Genomic DNA, 25,176 nt, shown 5'->3' with positions numbered 1-25,176 from the left:
AGTAAGTAACAAGGACTTTAATAAAAAAAATAAAATAACCATGATCAATTTTAGTACTACATTATTGTAGAAACAGCATAAAATCATATTTTAAATTATGAAACAAAATGTTTAGTAAGAATTTTATTATTTGGTAAAAATTATTAAGAGAACAAATGTTCAACATCTTTATCCATCAGGGAAATGCAAATCAAAACTACTTTGAGATTCCATCTTACACATGTCAGAATTGCCAAGGCCAAATATACAAGTGACAGCTCATGCTGGTGAGGATGTGAAGAATATGGGACATTCCTCCACTGCTGGTGGGAGTTCAAAGTTGTACAGTCACTTTGGAAATCAATATGGCAGTTCCTCAAGAAATTAGAACTCAAAATACTTAAAGAACCAGATATATGATTCTTGGACATATACTGAAAGGACACTCCATCCTAACACAGAACAGTTGTTCAACTATATTCATAGTGGGTTTATTCATAATAGCTAGAAACAGGAAGTAACCTAGATACCCCTCAAATGAAGAATGGATAAAGAAAATGTGTTACAATTACACAATACAGTATTATTCAGCTGTTAAAAAATGAGATCATGAGATATGCATGGATGGATCCTGAGTGAGGTAACCTAGACCAAGAAGAACAAATGCAATATGTGGATATTAGCCACAAAGTAAAGGATACCCATGACACAACCCACATACCAAGAGAGGCTAATTAGGAAGGAGTACTCAAAGAAAAACACATGGATATTCCTGGGAAAAGGAAATAGAAGAGATTTTTCCAGGTGGACTGGACGCAACTGGAGATGGGAACAGAGGCTATCAGGTAGAGGTGGTGTAGAGGGAGTACTGGGAGAGACAACTGGAATTGAGGGGCATATGGAGCTCACAAAGGCTAAACCAATAATCAGAAAGCCTGTGCGAGACTGACCTAGATCCTCTGCATATATTACGGTTGTCTAGCTTGGTGTTCTTGTGGGACTCCTAACAGTAGGAATGGGGCTGTCTCTGATTCTTGCCTGCTTTTGGGATGCTTTTCCTCCTTCTGGGTTGCCTCATCCAGCCTTGATGAGGGTATGTGCTTAGTCTTTTTCTAAGTTGTTATGCCAGGTCTGGTTGACATTCCTGGGAGGCCTGCTCTTTTCTGAGGGAAACAGAGGAGGGGAGGATCTAAAGGAGAGGGGAGGTTGTGGGAGGGCCTGGGAGGAGATGAGAGAGGGGAAACTGCAGTCAGGATGTACAATATGAGAGAAGAATGAATAAAAAATTTATTAAAGATAATACCAATACTGTTATTTTAATAGTGAAATAATCTTTAGTTTTACTTTGCAAGCTATATCCATAAAGTAATTCATTTGAAAAAAAACTTATTTGCATCTAATTGCAGCATTAAATGCCACATGTTAGTAATGACAGCTAATAAACTCCTAGTGTGTATTACCATCAGTAACTGTCACATCCATGTGCATCCTAAGAGGTAGACACTGTTATCTCATCTTGAGGAGAACTAAATACAAAGTCACAAATAGCTTCTCCAGTGTCACACACCAGAAGAAGTGGGATTGACACTGAGGTATCAGAATACATTACTAACAAAATACATTTAATATATACAATAGTGAAAATGGCTATAATTATAGGAAATGGTATGATTTTAATACTAAGACATGAAGTAACAGAATCTTTTTGATCTTGTATTGAAAATTAAGTTGCATTAAGCAACCAGGTTTAAAAATTTTTAGCTCAGCAAAACTTCTGCTCTGTCTGTGCTCTACTTCTCTGATTCAGCACAAGGACCCCCTTGAAGCATGCTGAGAATCGATGGAATAATCTTTATGTTCCTGGAAATCTGTAGTTTTCTTCAACATAACAGTTTTTAGAATAATGTGACAATAGTGATTCTCTGACATGTCAAGAAGCTTCTACACTTCTACTAGAGAGCAAAACAAACTTTTCTCTACCAAGAAAAATGTTATATATAATATTTTAAAAATGGACTTCCCATGTAAAAATTTTCCTTTACTTAAAACTGAATAGGAAAAAACATCCCACCAATATTTTCTAACTTTCAATGTACTTTCCCCTAATAATATGAATAATAATATGAAAAATCTTCATACAAATTTTTTAAACACACTTCATCTGTTGGATGTTCCAGCAGGATTTGCCACGGTTCATAAATTGATGATATTTACTAAAATTTGAGTCATTAAATCAACAGTGGTTTTTAATTAGTACCATCAATTTTGAGTATAGTCTAATAGAGAAGTATGAAATAGCTTCTGATTTTCATTACCACACAATGAGAAATGGATCCTAAGCTAATAGAAGACACCAACTGAGATAAAGTTTCAGTGTATCCCAGAGGTCTGTTCCATTTTTGTCCTTTAAATACAACTAACTGCTCTTTACAAAAAAAGAAAAGAAAAAGAAAGGAAGGTAAGAAGAAGGGAGGGATGAAGGGAAGCAGGGATGGAGGGAGGGAGGAAGGAAAGCTAATACAAACTTTGCTGGTGGTCTATTCAAGTCATGCCTGTCTGATCTAGTTTCTTGAACATACCAATTTCCTGGCTACTTGTTTTAACTGTTTCCTTTATTCTAATGGTGAAATAAATGGTAGGTAAAATTCAAGGAAGTCTACTAACAGGTAATCCAAAATGAAAAGAAGGAGAAGAAAAAGGGAAAGGAGAAGAAGAAGGAGGAGGAGAAGTAGAAGAAGACGACAAAACCTCCAAAGACTCAAAGATAGCTACACAGTCCCTTAGTTTAGTAACATGTAATGTTTTTGGAATAACTCTTCCATTGTTCCACAACTTGGTAGGATCTTAGTCTTCTGAGTTAGAAGCATGTCTAATAAGAAAATGACAATAACAACAGCAAGGCCAGTATACTCACATTCAATGCATGATGTTAATTATATTAATAATTGTAAAGTTATTTGAAATCATGACTATACTGACTATACTCCTATCACAATATAAATTTGAAACAGATTTGTGGTAAAAAAGACTATAAGATACATGAAAGGGGAGGTGAGACTAAGAAGGAATATATACATAAGTAAAATTGCACATCGCCAAATTATATATACATATGAAAATGTCACACTGGATCTCATTCCTGTATAAGATTTAGAAAGAATGGGCTGGATTTTTCCAGTTTAGAGATGATTAGGATAACTCTTTAAAAATGTTCGATGACTAAATGGACTTGAGATTATAATTACACAAGCCGGACTAAAAGTAGAAATTCCTTAATAATACCTCCTCCTAAGTTCAATAATAAATATAAAAATTCTGGAACTATTCTGAATTTTTCATTTTGACATCAATTATATCAGAAAAATATTACATTTCAGTAGTTTAATATGAATAATCAGAAAGTAATTAAAATGAAGAACAATATTTTATAACTGAAATGATTAAAATAAAGATAATTATAAAATTATCACATAAATGAGGTTTGATGAAGCTTATTCATTTTCTATAATCTCTTTCATGCTGCAAAGACATTTACTTCTAAGATGATCACTTTACTTCTCTGGCTAGTGCAACTAGAAGGATGTGGTGTTCTGATTCTTTTTATGCAGCTATAACCTTGTGTAACTGAACTTCACAGTTAGCTGATGGTCAGGAAAACAAAATTCAGTAAATAATACCATTGTAATGAGTTGCTTCCTGAGTAAATATAAATGCATTTAAAAAAATCCACAAACAAACAACAAACCAACCTAAATGTGAAGTTGGCAGTTGCTGCACAAATGGACAATGATGCTTCATTTACTGTTGTAAAACAGATCTGAGTTCAGTATTAGTGCTCACTGGATGTTAGCCACAGCTGAATTCTTTATTAAGCTCTTCTTCAGTTATTGCATTCCTGGAACCACTGAGGCTTCCTCTTCGTTTGCAAACTTTGTTTGTTTGCCATTATAAATGTTGTAATCTCCATAGAACTGTCAATTACTTACGTGCTCATTCTTAATTCTCTTTTTGTAAAATCTGTTACCCAAACATTGTTAAATCCTAACAGAAGCCACTCTAAGTTCTAAGATTACATTGGGAGAAAAACTAACCTTTTTTTTTTTTTTTTAAAAACCTGACTAACAATCAGTTGAAATTTATATAAAAATTCATTCTTGAAAATAGCCAACAGCACTCCTCAAACAAAAAGATAATGGCAATTCAAACATAAAATTATAGCTTGAGTTTAATGTACAGGCTATTAGTTATATTATATAAATCACAAAATGGACAGGGAAGGTGAGCAGGAAGTCCCACACAAAACTAAAGTTCTATTGGCATGTTACAAATGATGGAAAATGAAGACAGTCCTTTGTAGTGGTGTGACCCCTGGTATGTAAACCATACTCCAGGGCAGGCCCCACATCCAGAAATAGCTGGTAGTTGGCTAAAACAAACTGAACTCAGCTAGTTTTAAGTGGGGATAAATATAAATGTGAAGTTCTGTAAGTTGAAAGGTTAGAGTTAGGGTTTCGGGTTAGGGTTGGGTTAGGGTTAGGGGTTATGGTTACCATTAGGATTGTTATGTGAGGATAGGTGTTTAAGGAGGTGATAGAGGAGGAAAAACAAGATCAAAATGAAATTACATGAAACTCTTGAAGTAATTACAATGTTGTGGCAGTTTGAAGAGGAATATCCCCCATAGCCTTATGTGTTTGAGTTCTTATCCCATAGGTAGTGACACTATTAGGAGGTGTGGCCTTGTTGGAGGAACTGTGTCACCATGGAGGTAGGCTTGGAGATCTCATATGCTCAAATTAGACCTAGTATGATAGTTTCCTTTTTATGCCTGGGGATCAAGATGAAGAACTCTCAGCTCCTTTTCTGTTTGTCTGCATGCTGCCAAGCTTTTCACCATGACAATAATGGACTAAACCTCTGAAACTGTTTTCCTTTATAAGAGTTGCTGTAGTCATGGTATCTCTTCACAACAATAGAACCCCTAATTAAGACAAACATCATAAAAAAGCTACTATACTCTGACAGACTGATAGCCAACACCTAATAATTCATAGGATTATAACAACACTCTAGGCTTTAGGTTCTGAGGGGAAAAAAAAACCCTCTAGGGCCATAATTCACTTGACTTCCTTTTTTCCACAAAACTTCATGAGACCATAAATCCATCCAGAGATTCACAAATATTTTCAAATTGCCATTACTGATATCATATCCATTTGTATCAATTATCACTGAAAATTCTTTATTCATAGTTGTGCAGACTAAGTTGAACCAGGTTTGTACATTCAAGATGTGCAAGATAATTCGTTATGCAAATTAAAAAATACTATTTCTGGGTTGACCTACGTATTTTCCAGCTTCATGATAATCCATTTATGTTTAACTAGATTCCTACTTTGTGTTATCCATTGGAGTTCTTCAAAGGGATGACGATATTTATACCAACATTAAGTCCAATCTGAAAAACTTGATTGCTTTAACAATTCCATCATGTTGGCAGTTTAGTTTTATTTATTTGCATTTATGGTGTGCATTGTGCAATTTTCCCCAAAGTTTGGTGTGGTTGTGTACTGGTTGGTACATCTCAGTCTCGCTTAAAGACTTGGATGATGTTTCTTTGGTTACTGGACTGTTATTAAGTTGTATTTCTCTCCAGTGAAATTGGAACATTGAAACAGGCCAAAGAGGGGGAAGTTGACTACTAAACTGGCCTGATTGCCAAGCTACTCTGAGACCAAACAAAATATCTAAACGAAAACAGCGTCAAATTCTTCTAGCTCTACCTCTTTAGAACATAATAGAAACAGATTTTTAATGACATAATGATGGTTTGTTAATTCTAATAATTTTAGAAATTTGAAATAAAGTGATTATTTTGCTGCTCAAAAAAGTGCTACAGTTACAACAGTGTAGCTACTCCTCTTCATCTGCAGAACCAAAGTCTTAGTTTTGCCTTCCTTTCCTCTTCGTTCTCCATAAATGAGTGCTAATAAAATTGCTCAAATAAAAGAAATGACTAATTTTGCCACTAATAACATAAAATTACTAAGAAGTCAGACACATGTAAGTGAATATAGTCTCATGGTTTTAAGAACTCACAAATTATGTCTATTTCCTTAGACTTGTAGTTACATTCTACTTAACTACTTTCCCCATTTTCAGCACAAAACAAGAGAGAACAAATTATATGACAATATTTTAGGATCTTTGTATTTTTAAGACTAACACGTTCAGGGAGTCTGGGTCAGTCCTATGCTGGTTTCCCAGAGGACTGGCAATCTATGGGGGCCTCTGGTAATGGATGCGTATTTATCCTTAGTATACGAATGGACTTCTGCATAGAGGGATACTTCCTCAGCGTAGACACATGGGGAAGGGCCTGGTCCCTGCTGCAAATGATATGATAGACTTTAAAAACTCCCCGTGGAAGTCTGCTGCCTGGGGAGTAGAAAGGAGATAGGATGGGTATGGAACAGGGGAGGAAGGGAAGGTATGTCAACTGTGATTGACATGGAAAACAAGTTTATTTCAAATTTAAATGAAAATTATCAAAAATGTAAAAAAAAAATAAATAAACTTTAAGAATCAAAATCTATGTGGTTCTCAAATCAAAGTTTCACCCTTTTGGTTCTAATTAACAGAGCCTGAATGTGTTATACTCAATAACGGAGATGGAAATTAATGTTCAAGCTCATCCAATTCTGAACCCTATGAGCTAGAATACTGACCTATCTGAAAGATATGCCCATTGGTGCAATAGTGGCACAAATGTTATGTGAGCAACCAACCACTTTTAAAAACTGTTATGTGAGTAAGCAGCCACTTTTTTTTTTTTTTTTTTTTTTTTTTTTTTTGTTAGATTTAAGGCCTACTCAATGAGAAGAAACCCATGTGGCTAGATAGGCCAGGGGTTATTACTAATTACTAATTACTGTGGGAAGCTTATTACTAATAATCTGCTAACTGAACACAGAAATAAAATAACTCATAATGAAAAATGGCCATACCCACAGCTCCATTACACATCCCTCATCAGAGAAGCTTCTTCCTGTAGTAGATAGTAATTAATACAGAAACCCACAATTTATGCAGAGACAAGGAGATTTTACAATGCTCAGTCCTAAACAGGATGTCAATAACACCTTTACACTCAAGGTTCATTGATCTATGAGTAACAGGGGATATTTTAGGTGTCAGACATGGTAGATGATTTCAAAGAAACAAAATTCTAGACATAGCAGGGTATATGCATTTATGAACTCAGACACTGACAGCATGCACATGATCTGCACACGTTCAAGCCAGAACAAGTTACAGAAACAAGTAAGGGAAGTGGATACAAAGTCCTACCCCTAGCTAAGAAGTTAAATGTAATTAACAGCTGCTAGAAGAATTAAAAATATTAATGTTCTCAGGGGAGTGACACTATATATATATCAACTACAACCCAGGACAGGCTCTGTGCTTAGCCAAAACAAACAGTAGACATTGATGACCACCCCATCCCTCTCTCACAGAAAGAGCATAAAGTTGGTTTGGCAGGAAGGTGGGGGAGGAAGGGATACAAAAATGATCAAATATTTGAACAAAAAATTAAAGAATAAATAACACTACTAAAATATAACTAAAATATATGTTCTTATGGTCAAATGAGAATATAAGGCAGGTTGTTATGGAGTGTGATCATTGTTATCATGGAAATCAGTACACTGTGTTATTAGCAGGTCATTTCCTATGGATATGGATGTGCCTTTCCTAAACACAATGTTGATAGGAAAAGAAATATTTGTGAATTTGTAGAGTATTTTATCTACAACCAAGGTATCCCACAGGCATTTCTTTTTGATGGGGGATATTCTTCTGTATACATATTTCTCTTATTGGTTGATGAATAAAAAACACTGTTCGGCCAGTAGCCTGAGTAAGCCAAGAGCATATAGGAATGCTTAGATTGACATGGATTAAAAATTAAGAGAGAGCTAGCCAGTAAGAAGCCCTAGTCATTGCTAAAAAAGTTTATAAATTAATATAAGTCTTTGTGTGTTCCTTTAGGGCTAATTGGCTGTGGGACCAGGGGAAACAGAAACTCAATCTATACTCCTGACGAAACTCAATCTATACTGCTGACCAAGGAGGTCACTTTACAGCAAATGTCATATGACAATGAAGTCCTACGAATTTACTGGGTTTTTCCATGTTCTCACCAGTTTCTTTTGACTCCTATTACCACCTGTTGATTCCTCATAATCAAAAGGTTACCAGAAAAATTTTGGAAACTGAAAATTATAATATTTATACAAAAATACAAATAGGACAAGTAACTCAAGATTTAATAAAGTGAAGTTGAAAACCTTAAAATGCCTAGCTACAAAATTTAAAGTTATTAAGTCAGTGTAACATTGACCCAATATAAGCAAAGAATCATTCAAGTATAATGGCATATTCTGAAACAGTGTTATATCAAAAGCCATTTAATGGGAATAAATCTTGTAATCAATGATGCTAGAACTAGATATTCATATGACAAACATATTCAAAACAAATCACAAAAATAAAAATTAAATCAACTTCATAGAAGAAAATATAGGAAAATATATTGGACTTTTGAAGTAAATAAAGAATTGCCACACAACACATATGAATAAGTTAGATGAGACCATTAAAAAAAACAAAAACAAACAAACAAACAAGAGAAACTTCTGTTCTAGGTGATGGCTCAGCAGTAAAAGCACTGAATGATCTTTCAGAAGACCCAGGTTCAATTCCCAGGACTTACATGGCAGCTCATAACTATCTGGAACACAAGGCCAACTGGAATTGATGCCTTATTTTGGTCATTGAGGGAACTGCATGAATATGGTATACAGACATATATAAAGTAAATCACACAATTGCATAAAATAAAAATAAAGGTTAATAATTTTAAAGAAAATAAAGTGAATAGGTAAATACAAACTAGGAGAAAGTATGACTGACATATATATATTTATACATACAGATCATATATACATATGTATATATGTATCATACATATGTAAACTGAAAATAGACTTCATTTAGAATCTATAATGATCCATAAATCAATATTAAAAAGTCAAATTGCCAAATTGAAAACTGGCAAACAATTCAAAGAAATATTTCAGTAAACACATAAAAATGGTCAGCATCATTTGTCACTGGGAAATGAAAATTAAAAACCACAATGACATACCACTCACTACACATTTACTAACATGATTATAATTAACAACAGTGACAATAAAATATTGAATAGTATATGGAAGGAGCCAAACTTCAATAAGTTACTGAGTGTAAAATATGAGTCCATTCTGTGGAAAAAATGTCTGCTTTATGCAAATGTTAGCATATTTCTGCTTTATGACTCAGAAGTACCATTCCCAATTATTTAACCAAGAAAATGGAAATATGCATCTACAAAGAAAAAATCCTTGTATAGGATTGTTACAGTTATTTTACCAGATTAACAACAGGAATGATTCAAATGGGTATTAATAAAAGATTGAATACAAATGTAATATTAAACAACAATGAACAATATTCCCTAGTAATAAAAAGGAGTAAACTGATGGAAAAATGAATGAATACCCAAATATCTTGTTAACATTAAAGGATTCTATGTATATGATGTTCTATAAATAAAAAGCAAACCTTTAGTTTAAACAAATCAGAGAAGCTGTTTTGATTGGGCAGGGATAATAGAAAGAGATTAAATAATAAAAACCATTTAGAATATTAAAACACAGAAGTATTCTAGATACTCATAGGGATGTGGTGATATGAGTACAAACATTAAACTGCTGATTTAATAATTATGTGTTTTATTTTTGAGTGTAAATTTTATCTAAAATCAACATTATGAAAAAATAAATACTAAAAATAAAAATACTTTGTTTTTTAGTGATCATTCAAAAACCTCAGAAAACTCAAATTATTTTACATATTTATGAGTTAGAAGGAGTATGTTTTAAATACATACATTATTGCATATTTTAATTTTCTTTTATTAATATTGTCATAAATTTACTATACCTGGATAATTATAATGAATTAATATTCAACTTTGACTTTTTCAAGTGATAATACTAAAGTAGGCTGCTAGCAACAAAAGAAACCATTTTCCTTTGAATCTTTACAAGATTTTGACATTAAATATTTAAATTAATTCCAGGAAGAGGTTGGGAATCTGATCTTTTGTGATCCCAGAGCTTAGCATTATGATAGATGAGTCAAGTAGCAATTAATCAAACAAACCTGTATGCAAATGTACAAGCATAGCCACAGAGTCATTTTCAAAAGCAAGGCCCTGTGAATGTAAGGTTTATGTTGAAGCATCCAGCTCTTAGGACTAAAGACAAGTACACTGCTTGACAGATTAGCATTCCTCATGGATTATTTGTTGAACCAGATGAGATATTTTAATTAGCTATTTGTTTCTTTAAAGATGAAATGTAACACACTTATGTCTATATAATACATTAAGATGTCAAGTGAAAATTTCCTCATAACAATGGAGATACTGAACAATCACACCAATTTGAATTTTGTAAATGGGTTTATATAAGCTATCAGTAGTTTCTTCAGACTCCTACTATAAACTTTAGCACCCTTTTCAAAATCACCTCCTTGTAAAAAGAATACTTTCAAGCCAAAATAATTTATAGTAAAGCTTTTCCAGTATTTAGTCACTTTTAGTATCAAATGTGTTCAACATGAGTCCATACTTCACATTCCTGTTCCTTGCAGCCTTTCCAGGCTTGCTCTTCATCTGCTGTGCTCAGAATAAGACCTGTTCTGGAAGGCAGGACAGGTTCACGACTACACTAAATAACAACACTGAAAATAGAGTATGCTCCCAATAAAGTTTATTGTACTTTTAAAAATAATGTTTATGACATTGACAAATGATGATTATTAGGGAAATAATTTTAGTTCCTGATATTGTCAGCCCTTTAATATGGCAAGACTATGGAAAGAGCATCAGAAATTATGTGAATTACATAACCACCACCTGAGTGATTTACAGGGACTGGCAATAAAGACATAGTAACAGAAAATCTAAACCTATGTGTAAAAATGAAGGAAACCATTGAAAGTATCATGTCACATTACAAAAACTTGTCGGATATAACTAAATCAATGTCTGAAAAGCAATTGTGTTCATGACAAAGTTAATCAACTGGAAGACTCAGTCAGTATTCTAAAATGCCAGTGTCCCTTGAGCTTATCTGAATTCCTGTTAAATTATCAAGGTTTTCATTCTTTTCTTTTTGCAAAAAAATGAAGAGTTGAAAATGTCTTATAGCTAGTGAAATTCTAGAGGAAAATGGCAATGCTAGATTAGTGCACTATCATAAATTAAGACAGAAGAATACTGTCACAGATACTTAACATACTTCAGGAATAAAACATATTACATCAATGCAATACAATGGAGTTCAGTATCAGATCTATGCACATAGCCACCTGCATTCTTACATGGGTTCCATTGCAAATCACTGATCTACAAGCAGGGATACAAATTTACATCTTTATAAATAAGTGCTTCTGGGTCAGACCAAGTGGACATTCACATGAAGACAGCATAAACAATCATATAAAAACGAACCAAAATGGCAAGATCTATATGTGAAATTTAAAGCAATCTCACATCTACAGGAAATCATAGCAGAATATCTTCACTACTCTAAGAATTAAGGGTTTCTTAACCAGGCCCTGAATGCACTGGGCAGGAGAGAAAAAGTGACAAACTGGACTTCATTAAAATTCAATCTTGCTACAAAAGTAGCATTAAGGTAAAATGCAATAAAAAGACAAACTGCTAAATTCAGTAATGGGCAGACACCCTGAACAGACCAATGCATATGTGAAAATTATTATCATTAGTCACAAGGAATACAAAATTTAAAGCCATTAAGAAATATAATTAAATACCCATCTAAATGGTGAAAAAGTAAGATAAAATAATGATACCAAGTGTTAACTGGAATTTGGGAAAACATTTGGCATTGCATACTAAACCTAAACATATCCCCCCCCCCCCCGCCAATCATTTCCTTTGAGTACAGTATATGTCTTTTATAGCCAGCTGAGGGAAATGGGTTTAAGTTTGTAGGCACACACCAAAAGAAATGAAGCTTATGTCCTATATGTATAAAAGTAGCTACATGTTCAAAATGGAAATAACACAAATCTCAGCAACTACTAAATATGTATAAAATCATAGCAAAAAAGGAACATAACAAAAAGAAGCAGATAAAGAACTGATGAATGTAGTAACACAGATCAAAGAATTAGAAGGTCATTACTTTTTCTGCTTTGCTTTTTAAAATACATATTGTATTAATTCTTTGAGAATTATACTTAATATATTTTGATCATATTCTCCTCCAACTCCTCCTCCCTTTAATTACTACCAAAGACTCCCATCTCATCACTCAGGGTTCCATTTTATCCTTTTATTGAAAACAATTATTTTTATCTTTTAACATATCCTGATTATGGTCTCCTCTCCCTCTTCTCCCAGTGTGTCTCCACCTCCACTCCCATCCAGATCCACTCCATTTCTGTCTGATATTTAAAAAAGAAGGCTCCTTAAGGATAATAATAAAATAAAATATAGTAAGATAAAAGAAAAGCTAACACATTTGGAGTTGAACAAAATAAACAGCAGGGAAATATCTCAATAGAAGGCATACAGATTGAAGATCTACTCATTCACATACTCAGGAATTCCATTAAAAAAACACTAAACTAGAAACCATAAAATACATGCAGAAGACCTGGTACAGATCTTTGCAGGTGCTGAGCATGCTGCCTCAGTCTCCATGGTGTCCTAAGTGTTGGGATAATCTATTTGTAAAATGTGTCTCTGTTTTACCTCACCCAGAAAAGGCACCTTCTGATTGGTTTAATAAAGAGCTGTAAGGACAAAAGCTAGGTAGGAAGAGGATAGGTGGGATTTCCAGGCAGAGTTAGGAACTATGGGAAATAATTTGATAGATATGCCAGCCAAATATGAAGGAAGTTGAACCTATGGTACGGAGGAGAGGTAAGGAGCCATGTGAGAGAATGTAGATAAATTTAAAAATAGATTAAGTTGGGAACAAGCATAAGCTAAGGCCAGGCTTTCATATTTAATAAGAAGTCTCCATGTCAGTATTTGGGAGCTGACAAAACAAAGTCTGTCTATACATATTAGATCTGACCAAGTTGATTTGAGGGTCTTGTTTTCTTGGAGTCCTCCATCCTATCTTCCTCTTACACTCCCTCCCCTGTAATAGGGCTCCCTGAGATCTGAGTAGAAAGATTTATCATCATTTCATTAATGTGAAGTTTAAAATGACCTATATGATAGAAGTAAAAAAGTATATGTCCTAAGAAATTCTGACTAGAGGATAAAGGAAGAACTATCTATAAATACTAGAATTAGTCTTTGTTGATCTGGAGGCTGTCTGCATAGATATACACATATGTAAATATCAATAACACAATAAAAATCCAGAGAACAGTAAGTTTTCATTACCATAGTAATTGTAACTATTCATGTGTTTATTCTTGTTTATATTTCATCTCATCTTTCCTGAGTTATATTATATTCCCATGGCCTTAATACACACACACACACACACACACACACACACACACACACACCATTTCCAGCAAGATATCTTCCTCAAAACATAACAGTTTCTGAGGTACTAAAGAACTTAAACTTTTAAATGTTTCATACTGCCTAGAGAATAGTCTATATTCCTTACTACTTTATTCATACCAAGTCTCCCTGAATGACAATTTAATAACATTTTTAAATACAAAAATTTTTTCATGTTTTCAAACTAAAGGTAAATTTATCAGATATAATGTTATAGAATAATCCAAGATGACAGATATGCTAGAATCCCTGAACAAGCTGGCACCACCCAAAGTAAAGATGAAGATCCTGAAAACAAATATACCTACATGAGTTCCAGGGAGAACTTCAAAATACATATATGCAGAACTTAATGTACAGATCATAAAAGTAATATCTTACATAGAAAACCAATAACCAGAGCTATGAAACATGTCCTAAAATTAGGAAACTTAATGCAATATGCTATCTCCAAACTGGAAACACTACATTAATTTTATCATATGTCTTAACCAGAAAACCTAAAATAGTGGACAACTCCTGAATTCCTATTTAGTAGTGAAGAGCTTAAAAGTAAATGTGCAAATATAATTTAAAATAGCCCTTTCTTAGTTTCTTTGTGGTATCTATGCATCCATATTTGCATAAGACACCTTACTGAGTGCTTTTACAAATGCAGCATAAGGAATATTGCAATGTAAAAGAATAGGATTTCTCTCAGAAGTAGTTACATTTGCTTTGTGGAAAAATTATTTAGTCAAGTAAATGTGGTATGGATTAGAAAGGAGATAAGGGCTATATAAAGCTTTGGTTCAGTAGTTAAGAACACTTGCACTTGTAGAGCAGTTGTCAGCACACATGGTGGGTTGCACAATTTTATCTCAAGTTCAGGGAGTCTAATGCCCTCTGCTGGTATCTTCAGGCACCATGCATACACATGGTACACAGAAATATGTGAATGCAAAAAACTCCTACACTAAAAACATTCATAACCTGAAAATAACAAATCTAGAGGAATATCAAATTATATTAAATGATCCATCATTTTCACTCCTAGGTATTTTCCCTAAGGAGAGAAATGGAGGTAATATGTTATCTACAAAAATTTTCCAGTACATCAAAACAGAAAGACTATGTTCAGCTCCAGTGATAGGTTAGCTGAACAAATTTAACACCCTCACATTATGAAGTTATGAAATGTTCAAAGTATAAAATTTAAGTGAAAAACCAGAATAGAAATACAAACATGGTATGTACTCACTCATAAGTGGATATTAGACATACAGCAAAGAATAACCAGCCTACAATTCACACTATCAGAGAAGCTAGGAAACTAGGAGAACCCTAAGAGAGACATACATGGTCCTCTGAGAAGGGGAAAAGGACAAGATATCTTGAGATAAATTTTGTACAAGTCTTCAACATCAGTCATATGACTGAACCTCTCTTTTTCCTGCTTTACCCTACCATGCCTTATAAGAAAACAACCATCTTATGTCCCTTTTTTGAGTCTCCCTGATACTCTCTGAAGGGAGATGTCATGCTGTAATTATGCTTCTCTTATTGGTTAATGAATAAAGCACTGTTGGCAAATAGGAAGGCAAAATAGAGGGGACTAGAAGACAAGGAGGATTCTGGGAGATGTAGTAGACAGGAGTCAAGATGTAGGGCATGAGAGACGAGGTCAAGACCCTCTCTTCAGTAAGATAAGACCACATGGAAACACTTAGATTGATAGAAATGGATTAATACTTAAGACAGAACTAGCCAAAGAAGCTCTAGCCATTGGCCGATAGTTTTATAACTAATAGAGTCTCTGTGTGTTATTTTGGGGCTGATGAGGCTGTGGGACTAGGCTGGCGGGAAAGTGTTCCTAACAACTCTCTTTACTTCAGTCAACATTCTGTTTTGAAGCTCCTACTTTTGCCAAATGTTAACACATGCTACAGATGTTGGTCATGGACTGTGTTCTTCCTCTAGATTTTTGTAGTGTCACAGATTTAATTAATTATATGCTGATGACTCAATAATCAAGTCCTTGGTCAATATTTATTTTTATCAATATTACTTTTCCTTAGTAAATATTTTTATCCTTCCCTAAAACATCTTTCATCAGAACAGCAAATATCATCAGTATTTGAGCCCAAATAATGGAGGCCAGCCATGTCCTTCTGCTCCCTTCTACCCAAATTCAATCTATATTCAAAGTTCTATTCATATAGATATTAAAATCTTTCCTAAATAGGTTCCCTTCTCTAGATCTGGTCTTTTCTCTGCAAGCAAGACATCGGTGTTATCCTTCACAAGAATGGTCCAGTGCTTTTTCTCTTATTAATACCTTCTAGCTCACACACTGGTTCTCCTGCTAATGAAGACTTAGAGGACAACTCAGATCTGTCCCCTGCCTGTGTCTTTATCTCATCACCTGCCAATAAAAGCCTTCCTTATAATACTTCACTTGAATATAAGTTTAGTATTTTCATAGACAAACATAATACCTTCTTCACAGGGTATTGTTGATTACTTCTTTCTCAAGGAATGTTATCTTTTCAGTTCTTTACATGGCAGAATCCTCTTCTTTTGAAGTCTTACTTCATTTATTTATATTAACAGAGTCCTGATTTGATCACCCCATTAATTCTACCACCAACCACTATTGTGGAATATTATTTTAACTATGTAAAGATGTGTTGCAGTTGTATATGCTGTGGAATATTACTTTAACTGTGTAAAGGCGTGTTAAATTTGTTTACTCATTTAAGGATGTGTGTTTATTTATGTAAAGATGTATTGCATTTGTTTCACCTTGCCTGCTTAAGGCACCTGATTGGTCTAATAAAGAGCTGAATGGCCAATAGCTAGGCAGAGAAAGCATGGGTGGGACTTGTGGGCATAGAGAATAAACGGGATAGGGAAAAAAAATGAGAGAAAGAAGAGAACAAAGAGAAAGAGAAGGACAAGCCAGACATACAGGAGAAATAGTGAAATTAATATATATGGAAGGAAGAAAGGTAAACATGCCACAAGGCAAAAGGTAAAGAGAAACAGATTAAGTTAAAAGAGCTACCCAGTAATGAGTCTAAGCTAGGCTGCACATTCAAAATGATTAAGAGGTCTCTGAGTCATAATTTGGGGGCTGGGTGGCCACCCAAAAGAAAGCCTGGTCCAAATCACAGTCCTTCTACATTACTTTTGTTTTAATTACACCACTACATTATAATACTTTGTTTACTCATTTCTTATATTTTATTACAAATTACAAGTTCTTCAAGAGTTAGAATCTTTTATCATTGGATAATAATGATCATTGGATTATTGTTGAGACCCAATACAAGGCACATAATGGTACTCAACAGAATATTTATTAAACTTTAAAACAGATTAAAAACTGTCCATTTATTTATCAGTCCAATAAATCTAATAAGTTCAATGGTTTAACAATTAAATATATATATATATATTTAATGCCTATAATATCATAGGACTATCAAAAACAAAATACGCAAAAATCGTTCCAATCACAATGGTAAAAAATATGATAGCCATAAAATAAACTAATCATACTTTATGATTAGTTATGTGCTGAAACAGGATACAAAGTAAAGAGCAGGAAGAAAGGACAGTCATCAGTTTTGCTTCATGGAAGAAATATTTATGGAAGAAATATTTACATTGGTCTTAAAACAGAGGGCAGAAAGAAGACTGATCAGAGACCAGATGCTTCAGTGACAGGAATAACCATGCTTAAAGCCAAAACAGATTTATAAAGCAGCAGGTCACTGTGCTTTCCATGTTGATCAAATGTCTCCCTAGAGTTTTGTTTTCATTTCTGTGTTGGATTTGCTAGAGCTGAAGCTTGGTGTTTGGTATGGGCTTGTGGCTTATAGAGAGACAGAAATCTGGTTATGAACTGCTTAGCTGAATTTCTTTAATTACCCTGAATATAACCCCCTGGTTTCTTTCTGCCTTTTGTATTTGTCAGCTTTAGGCACAATGAGGTTGTTACCTGTAGTATTTGATTTAGCCTGAGCAAAATAAAGTCACTAAATTACAAAAAGGTGTTATTATAACCAATACAAATAAGGTATTTACGTATTTAGAAGTATTTCAGAGATTAGGTAGCCCAGAGATAGGGAAAAACTAATTACTACTGGTTTACAAAAACAAACAAACAAACAAACAAAAAACAAAAGATAAGTATCAATAAAATGACTTGTAATGCCATTCTGTTATACTCATAGATCAGTGCCTTGCTCAGCTATCATCAGAGACTAATTTTTCCCCAAGGAAAAAATTAGCTCCTGCCACTAAAGCTAAAAACCTTCACCAGATCCTATGATTCTATTCTTGTTTATTAATATCTAACATGGACCTAACTGTGTCTCTTAGTACAACCAGCAAGCTACAGAGAAAATCATCAGTAATTTGGATATATTTGAAATAATTTATCTGAAATCTCGAAACTTATACTAATACTAACAGCTATACATGCAGAGAAGAAGGCTACAGGGCTGAACAGAAAACAGCAATAGATAGACCTCCTTAATTTAGTAGTTTAAATATAGTTTATCTCCAGGGCCCTACGAAATTCTAAGTATTTGAGTCTATGAAAATCCTTCTATTTAACAATCTGAATGACTTTATTAAGTTGGTTCAATGCTTTAGTTATGAGCCAAATGTATCTTCCAAAGGAACTTGGACTTCAGTGTGGCAATGTCAGGGAGGGTAAAACTTCTGAGAGATGGAGCCAATGAAAGGCTGTTAGTTCACTTCGCTCTGTGGCATATCCAACAGACTCTGTGAGATGCAGTTGTTTTAGACAAGGCAAAGCTAGCACATGAATCTCTCATACTTCCTGTCTAACCATCTGATCTCTTCCACAAAGTACTTCTGTTACTCAAAATATGAGACCACCATACTTTGAACTTGCAGTCTACAAAAACCATATGCTAAATAGAACTCTCTTTATTAAGTACCCAGCCTCACAAGCCTTGTTACAGCAAGAGTAAAGCATGTCGAATGATTAAATGAATGATCCAACAAATCACCCGGAAAAATGGAAGTTCCAGCTATTTTTTAACTCCAGATAGTTCTGCTATTTATTTAACAGACAACCAGGAACTGATCAAATGGCAAAGAAGAAGAATGGAGGATTGATGTGTCAGATGTCTTGAGGATCAAATAAAATTCTAACTATAAATAATTTATTCCTTCAAAGAATGAAAGATTTTTTCTGTACTCAGTTTGAGAGAAAGGAAATAATGGGAAAATTTGTTATAAATAAGACTACAATATAAATAACTAACTTTGATTTGAAATACAGATTATCAAGTGTATCAAATTACAACTGGATAAGAGAATTTTCAGTATTCATAAGAATGATACTAAATTTTCCTAGAATTATGCATAAGCTGTATGTTTAGAAAAATATAATTATTTAAATAGTTTTAAAGACAAAGTGGTATTAATTTGGTATTTTTTTTCAAAACTCAAAATCTAACTTAATCATGACAAAAATACCAAAAATTTAGAGATATTTTACAAAACACACATGTAAAACCTCTCACAGAAAGGAAAGATCATCACAGAGAACAGGAGACTGGGCAGACACAACAATAAATACAATCTGATATGAAGGATGGATCCTGGAGCAACAAGAAGACATTAATAAAAACTGGTGAAATCTGAATGATGTAGATTGGAGTTACTATACCAATGGTGCTTTCTTCTTTTTATTAATAGTAGTTTTATTAATTCTTTGAGAATTTTATGCTAGTTATTTTGATTATATAAATTTCCCCAACTTCTTATAGATATATTTTCTGAAACTCCCACCTAACTTACAAATTTTGAGACGTCTCCTCCCATTAAGTCAGTTTGTGTTGCCCTACTACTTTGACATTTCATCTTACACCCATAAATATGGCTTAGATTAATTTTAAAAATGAGTGCACAATCTTGTGAGGATGTAAAGGAAACACTCAACCCTTACTGGTCAGAATACAAACTGCAGAAAACAACTGCTATGAAAATCCATGTGGTCATTCTTCAGGAAGATAGGGATCAATATACCTTATGATCCAGCTATACCACTCTTGGACATATACCCCAAAGATGCTTTAGTCTTTCCCTGTCCTGAGTGTTTTACAGACCCAAGGTATGGATGGGGGCTAAGCAATTGGACTTAGACTAGGTAAAAAGCTTCTGCAGTTGTGCTGGACTGAGATGACATCATTGGAGGAATAGTGTTCTGTAGTCTTGGAATGACAGCAGACAGACATTAGAATACAGGCTCTCTAAGAAATAGGGTCCTTATGAACACTCAGCTCTCAGTTCAAGAGGCCTCACCAAACTATAAGATTAGTAAGAAACATTTTATGTCCTTGGCCTTACAGAAACTTCTCAGTTTCAAGAGATCCCATTTATTAACTGTAGATCTCAGTGTCTGCTATAGGTGTTATGTTCAGGAAGTGGTCTCCTGTGTGAGCAAAGGGGTCAAGACCATGCTGGGGAAACCCACAGAAACAGCTGACCTGAGCAAGTGGAAGCTCACAGATTCCAGACGGATAGTTGGGGAACCTGCATAAGACCCAATGAGGCCCCCTGCCTGTGGGTGTCAGTTGGGGGATTTGGGCAGTTAGGAGCCTGTGGCAGTGGAACCAATATTTATCCCTAGTGTACAAATGGGCTTAGGGAGCCCATTCCCTATGGAGGAATACTTTCTCAGCCTAGACACAAGGTGGGGGGTGAGGGGAGGGCCTCAACAGTGCTGCCCCAAATATGACAGATTCTTGATGATCCCCCATGGGTGGCCTCACCCTCCCTGAGGAGTAGCTGGAGGGGTGGGATTGGAGGGGGTTGGGGACTGGGAGGACAGGAGGGAGAGGGAACTGGGAGTGGTATGTAAAATAAGATTGTTTCTAATTTAAATGAAAATTTTAAAAAAGAAACATTTAATGAATTAGAAAACATCGTTAAGTGGTAATTGTGAATGAGACAGAAGTTATATGGACTACAAGTGAAGGAGAAAGGTGGTCTTTAAATGGAGGCACACAGTAAACGATATAAAGGGAAGAGGGAAAGGACACCAGTGATATGCAATGAGGCTGAGAGATGATGAAATGGCTAGGGACATGCAAAATTCTTTTTGAATGACGTTGAGTATACCTAAGGAGAAAGAATTAAGATGTGCTCTATGGTGAACTACTAAAAGGTAAGACTGTAAAGCTATAATAAGAGCCTATTTATTAACAGTGGTCAGAAAATTCAGTTCAGTTTGCAAGTTAGTATGAATTCCCCTTATCATGCAAAACTGTGAAAGTGCAGGAAGATTAAGTAGACTTTGTTCCTGGTGATTAAGACAAAAGAAGAGAAGAGGAAACATGCTACCACTAAGCTCTTTCTTCAGATATATTGCTGCAAAGTACAAGGTGCTGAGAAGTGGTAGGTGAGTGCTCAGTCCTAAACAAGTTACTTATGCCATCTTGCTGAGGCTCAGGGTACTCTGTGGAACAGTGAGTACAAAGAACTTAAGAGTCAGAAACCAAGAGAAGGCTGTGAAATAGCTTCTTGGTAAGACATAGTTGTTCCAATTAGAAACTCACAGGAGAAGTGTATGGACTGTCTGGGTGCCCATAAAGATGGCTGCATTCTATCTTGGCACAAGGACACAGAGTTCAAAGCTGTCCTTAACAAGTCATAAGAACTAAAGGTCAAAGGTGTGGCTGCAGTAGGTTATTTGGCTATTTTAGTCTAAATAACAACATCCGAATCTGAGATGTGGCTACTACTGACCTCAAGGCTAGGGAACGAGAAGTTGGAGCTGAGGTGTGGTTACTGAACCCTTAGAATAAGTGAGGAAGAAAGGTCCGGTTGTTCCATATACATGACACTGTGTTCCTCTTTTTGGATAAGGTATAGAAGAGTGGTGAAAAATAAACACTTGGCATTTCAGTATTGACTGATCTGCCCTCCTGACCTTTATTCTGTCTCTCTGGCTTTTCTTTATCGTCTATAGCTAGCCTTTCCCTCATCCACACTTTCCCACTCAGTTACAGACTTGGGCCGCTAGGCTGGCTCTGATTGCAGCCCCACAAAGACCGCTCCTGACATGACTGCACTGGTTTAAACAAGAATGGGCTCTTTAAAATCACATATGGGGAAAGGGGATGCAGGGAGCAGTACCCTTCCTCGATGAATATTGACAATTGGCAGACTAAGAGAAAGAATATTGTGACCCTATCACTACACTCCAATGGTTAGTTTAATCCATGTGTAACAGTACAGATAACCCTAGTTAAACTGTCTCCTCTCTCTCTCTCTCTCTCTCTCTCTCTCTCTCTCTCTCTCTCTCTCTCTCTCTCTCACACACACACACACACACACACACACCCCATGAATCTAGGAAAGTAACCAGTGGTGTAAACAGGGATTGGAGGGAGATAAGAATAGGTGAGCATGACAGTAGTCAGAATACATTACACATATGTATGAAAGTATCAAATAAACAAAATTAGTTGATAAAAGAGAAGAGAACTAAAGTTATATGAAAGCTAGTGATAATTACGATGACCAAAGGAAGTTAAGCTAGATAAGGTGAGAAATAGATGTGAAAAATTGAGATTAAAAAAAAAAAAAGGTTGGCAATATCCATTGAAACAGGTACTAGTGAAGTTGAGAACTTGCTGGAATCAAAGTTTCAGAATAAATGAGCTAAGAAAGTTGGAGGTCAAAACTGAAGATGCTTGAATGAAAGAATGGTAACAATCAAGACTAGGATATGACCACAAGGTAAATGGTGTAAAGAGCACACAGCAGGCAGAGGAAATACCAGGCTGGCATATTGGCAGGAGTAAAGAAGTAAAGGTCACAAAACAAGGGTTGTAACATCACATATGTGTCTACTGCAGTCACAGTGTATACTGTACAGTGTCATCTTGTGAATGATTTCAAAGTTGCACTTGGGAAGGACAGAAGGACAAAGACCAAAACACACTGAGGAGAAATCAGTATGCAGGCCCCAGTGGTGTAACTGTTGTGGAGGAGAACGTGCAACTCCTTAAGAGTATTGTCATGGACCCAGTAACCTCAGGGAAGAAATCAGAGTTGAATTACAGCAGGAAGGTATAAGCATGTTCATAAAATAATAGTTAACTTTTGACTCAAGATGTGTCAACAGAGGCTCTGGGAATACAAAAAAAAAAAAAAAAAAAAAAAAAAAAAAAACCCAAAAATGGCCTCAGCATTTAATTTACAAAAGTGAAATACAAGTAAGAATGTAACATAAAAGTGATTAATGAATACAAATATATTTTATTGTAATTTAACATCTTATAAAACATTGTTCTACTAAAAAAATCATTCACTAAACTATAGGATGCATATTCATAAAAGTGGTATAGACATTCAACTATTTTAATATATTAAAACACTATGGCATTGATTATATACTGCAAACTACTGTGAATTAGAAATCTGATCAGGACAAAGTTGAGTGTGTGTGTGTCTGTGTGTGTCTGTGTGTGTGTGTTTGTAAAATTTCACAAAGAAACACATTTCTTTATATGGTAACAAAAGATTCTAAAAGGAAAACGCAGGCGATCAGAACAAAATTCACTGTTTTGGGATTTTAAAACAGGGAGAAATGGCACCTACATGCTTTTCTGGGTACAGGCAGTTACCTGAGACAAAGCTGAATCCTGCTCTTCTATCACTGCATTCATTTCTTCTGCAGTTATTCTCTTTATACATTCCTTGGTCTTGTAGATTCTATCCACAATTATAGCTCCATTCTTCTGAATAGCTATCCCAGCGTCTGCATTGTTTATTCTGCTCAGTAATTCCTGTAATGTCTACCAACACCATTATATGTTAGTCAGACATGAGGTTTTAATATATTTTATTTAATATAGGGTTTTAATTAATAGGCACATGTGAATTGTAAATTGACTGAGCGAAGTTATTGAATTTTCATATTGCAGCAAAGATGTACATTATTAGTGTGTCAATTCTTCTTTTTCCCACATCTTAGTTCTTGAAACCCACTCAATTGAACTTAAGCCTCTAAGATATAAGACTGACATCAAGAAATCTCCTCAGAGAATGGCTTACCATGTCATTTTCTTCAGGGTTAATATTTTCTAGCCTAGAAAAAAGGGACACAGAAAGCCTGATCAGTAGCATTTCCTTAGTGCAGCAAAATGAGTTCGCTTTTTAAATCTTTAGAACCTCAAGTAATTTCATTCGACTAGTCTTTAGAGTCAACCATGACACTGAACATATTAAAGTGGCACCTGCTCGACTCCGTCTTCCAATAATGCTCTCTATCTTCTGCTCTGACTTCAGACTGTTAAGTTATTAATGTTTACTGCTATATATGACTACAAGGATCAATTGTTCATATGTGTTTAGATGAAGAAAGTTCCCCAGTGATAGACGCACTCTTTTTCATCATGATATTTATTCTTATTCTTTCAATTCTGATCAGAAACTATTTCCTTTTAGGTTTTTTTTTGGGGGGGAGGGGGACTCTGTCACTAGTAAAAAGAAAGCAAGCATTTTTTATTATGAAGTTTAACTATAGTCTCTCAAAAGCAATGACAAATAATTACACTAAATTAAATCTGAAAATCTATTGCTGAACCTATTATATAAAACACACAGAATACACAAGCTGACTAAAATTGAACCATACTTTAGATGAGTGGTTTTTTTCCATTTTCATATTTATGGAATCATTCAATTGAAAGAGAAATAATTTATCTCTTCATTAATGCATTTTTGATAATCATTATCACATTTACTGAAACTCTTGTTAATATGGATGAACTGAATAAATGTACTAATAAAAAAAGGCATTCTAAGTAATATATTTTAGAAAACAGAATTTAGGCAATGATTAAATTAAGTTAATTAGAGGACAAACTGTGATGCATATTAATAAATGAATTATTTTTAAATTGTACTAAAAAGTTTCCAGATAAATTTCCTGTCTCCTGAGACCCTCTCCATGTTTGCACTTTAGGGATTTAAGAATTACCACAAAAAATGATACTAAAAAATAATACACAAATGATAAAATACAACAAAATTGTTTCAAATGTCACAATTTGGGTAAATCTCACTACAATCATAGAAAAAGTAGTTTTTAAACATAGCAATTTAACAGAAAAACACATAAACAGAAAATGCTACACCTATATACACTAGCATACTATGACTCAACAGTAAGATCTAGTCACCCTAATTACATAATGCAGTGGCTCTCCAGTGTCTAGTAGCTGCTTCCATTCACATCTCCAGAAGAACAAATATTTTTGCCTTCTATAGTTTCTCCAAAATAAATCACATTTTCAGACACACTACTTAATAAAAGCTGTTCAACAAAAATTTGGAAATAGACACTTGTTGTGTACTCATTTAGAATTCTTGTACTATTGTCACAATGAAAGTACTGGGACATTGGTAGCATTTATCTTTACTTACTGGTTAGCTAAATAAAATTTTTAATGGAGTTACATGCTATAAAACATCTTAGTATTAAACTT

The 25,176-nt window shown here is 34.5% G+C and overlaps 1 protein-coding gene across 1 annotated transcript in view; it reads right to left on the bottom strand.

Moving 5' to 3' along the window:
- Positions 1 to 25,176, bottom strand: part of Mipol1 (mirror-image polydactyly 1) — a 178,962-nt gene that overhangs the window by 118,552 nt on the left and 35,234 nt on the right. Inside the window, exons 5-6 of the mRNA XM_051195882.1 lie at positions 23,741 to 23,774; positions 23,311 to 23,481 (exon numbers count right to left, since the gene is read on the bottom strand). Of these exons, the coding sequence (XP_051051839.1) occupies positions 23,311 to 23,481; positions 23,741 to 23,774 (205 nt within the window). The remainder of the gene's footprint in view (positions 1 to 23,310; positions 23,482 to 23,740; positions 23,775 to 25,176) is intronic.

The sequence above is a fragment of the Phodopus roborovskii genome, unplaced genomic scaffold (genome assembly GCF_943737965.1).
Source record: "Phodopus roborovskii unplaced genomic scaffold, PHOROB, whole genome shotgun sequence".
In the NCBI taxonomy this organism is placed as follows: Eukaryota; Metazoa; Chordata; class Mammalia; order Rodentia; family Cricetidae; genus Phodopus; species Phodopus roborovskii.
Note: the sequence above shows the minus strand (reverse complement) of the source record. Positions and strands in the feature narration are given on the sequence as shown.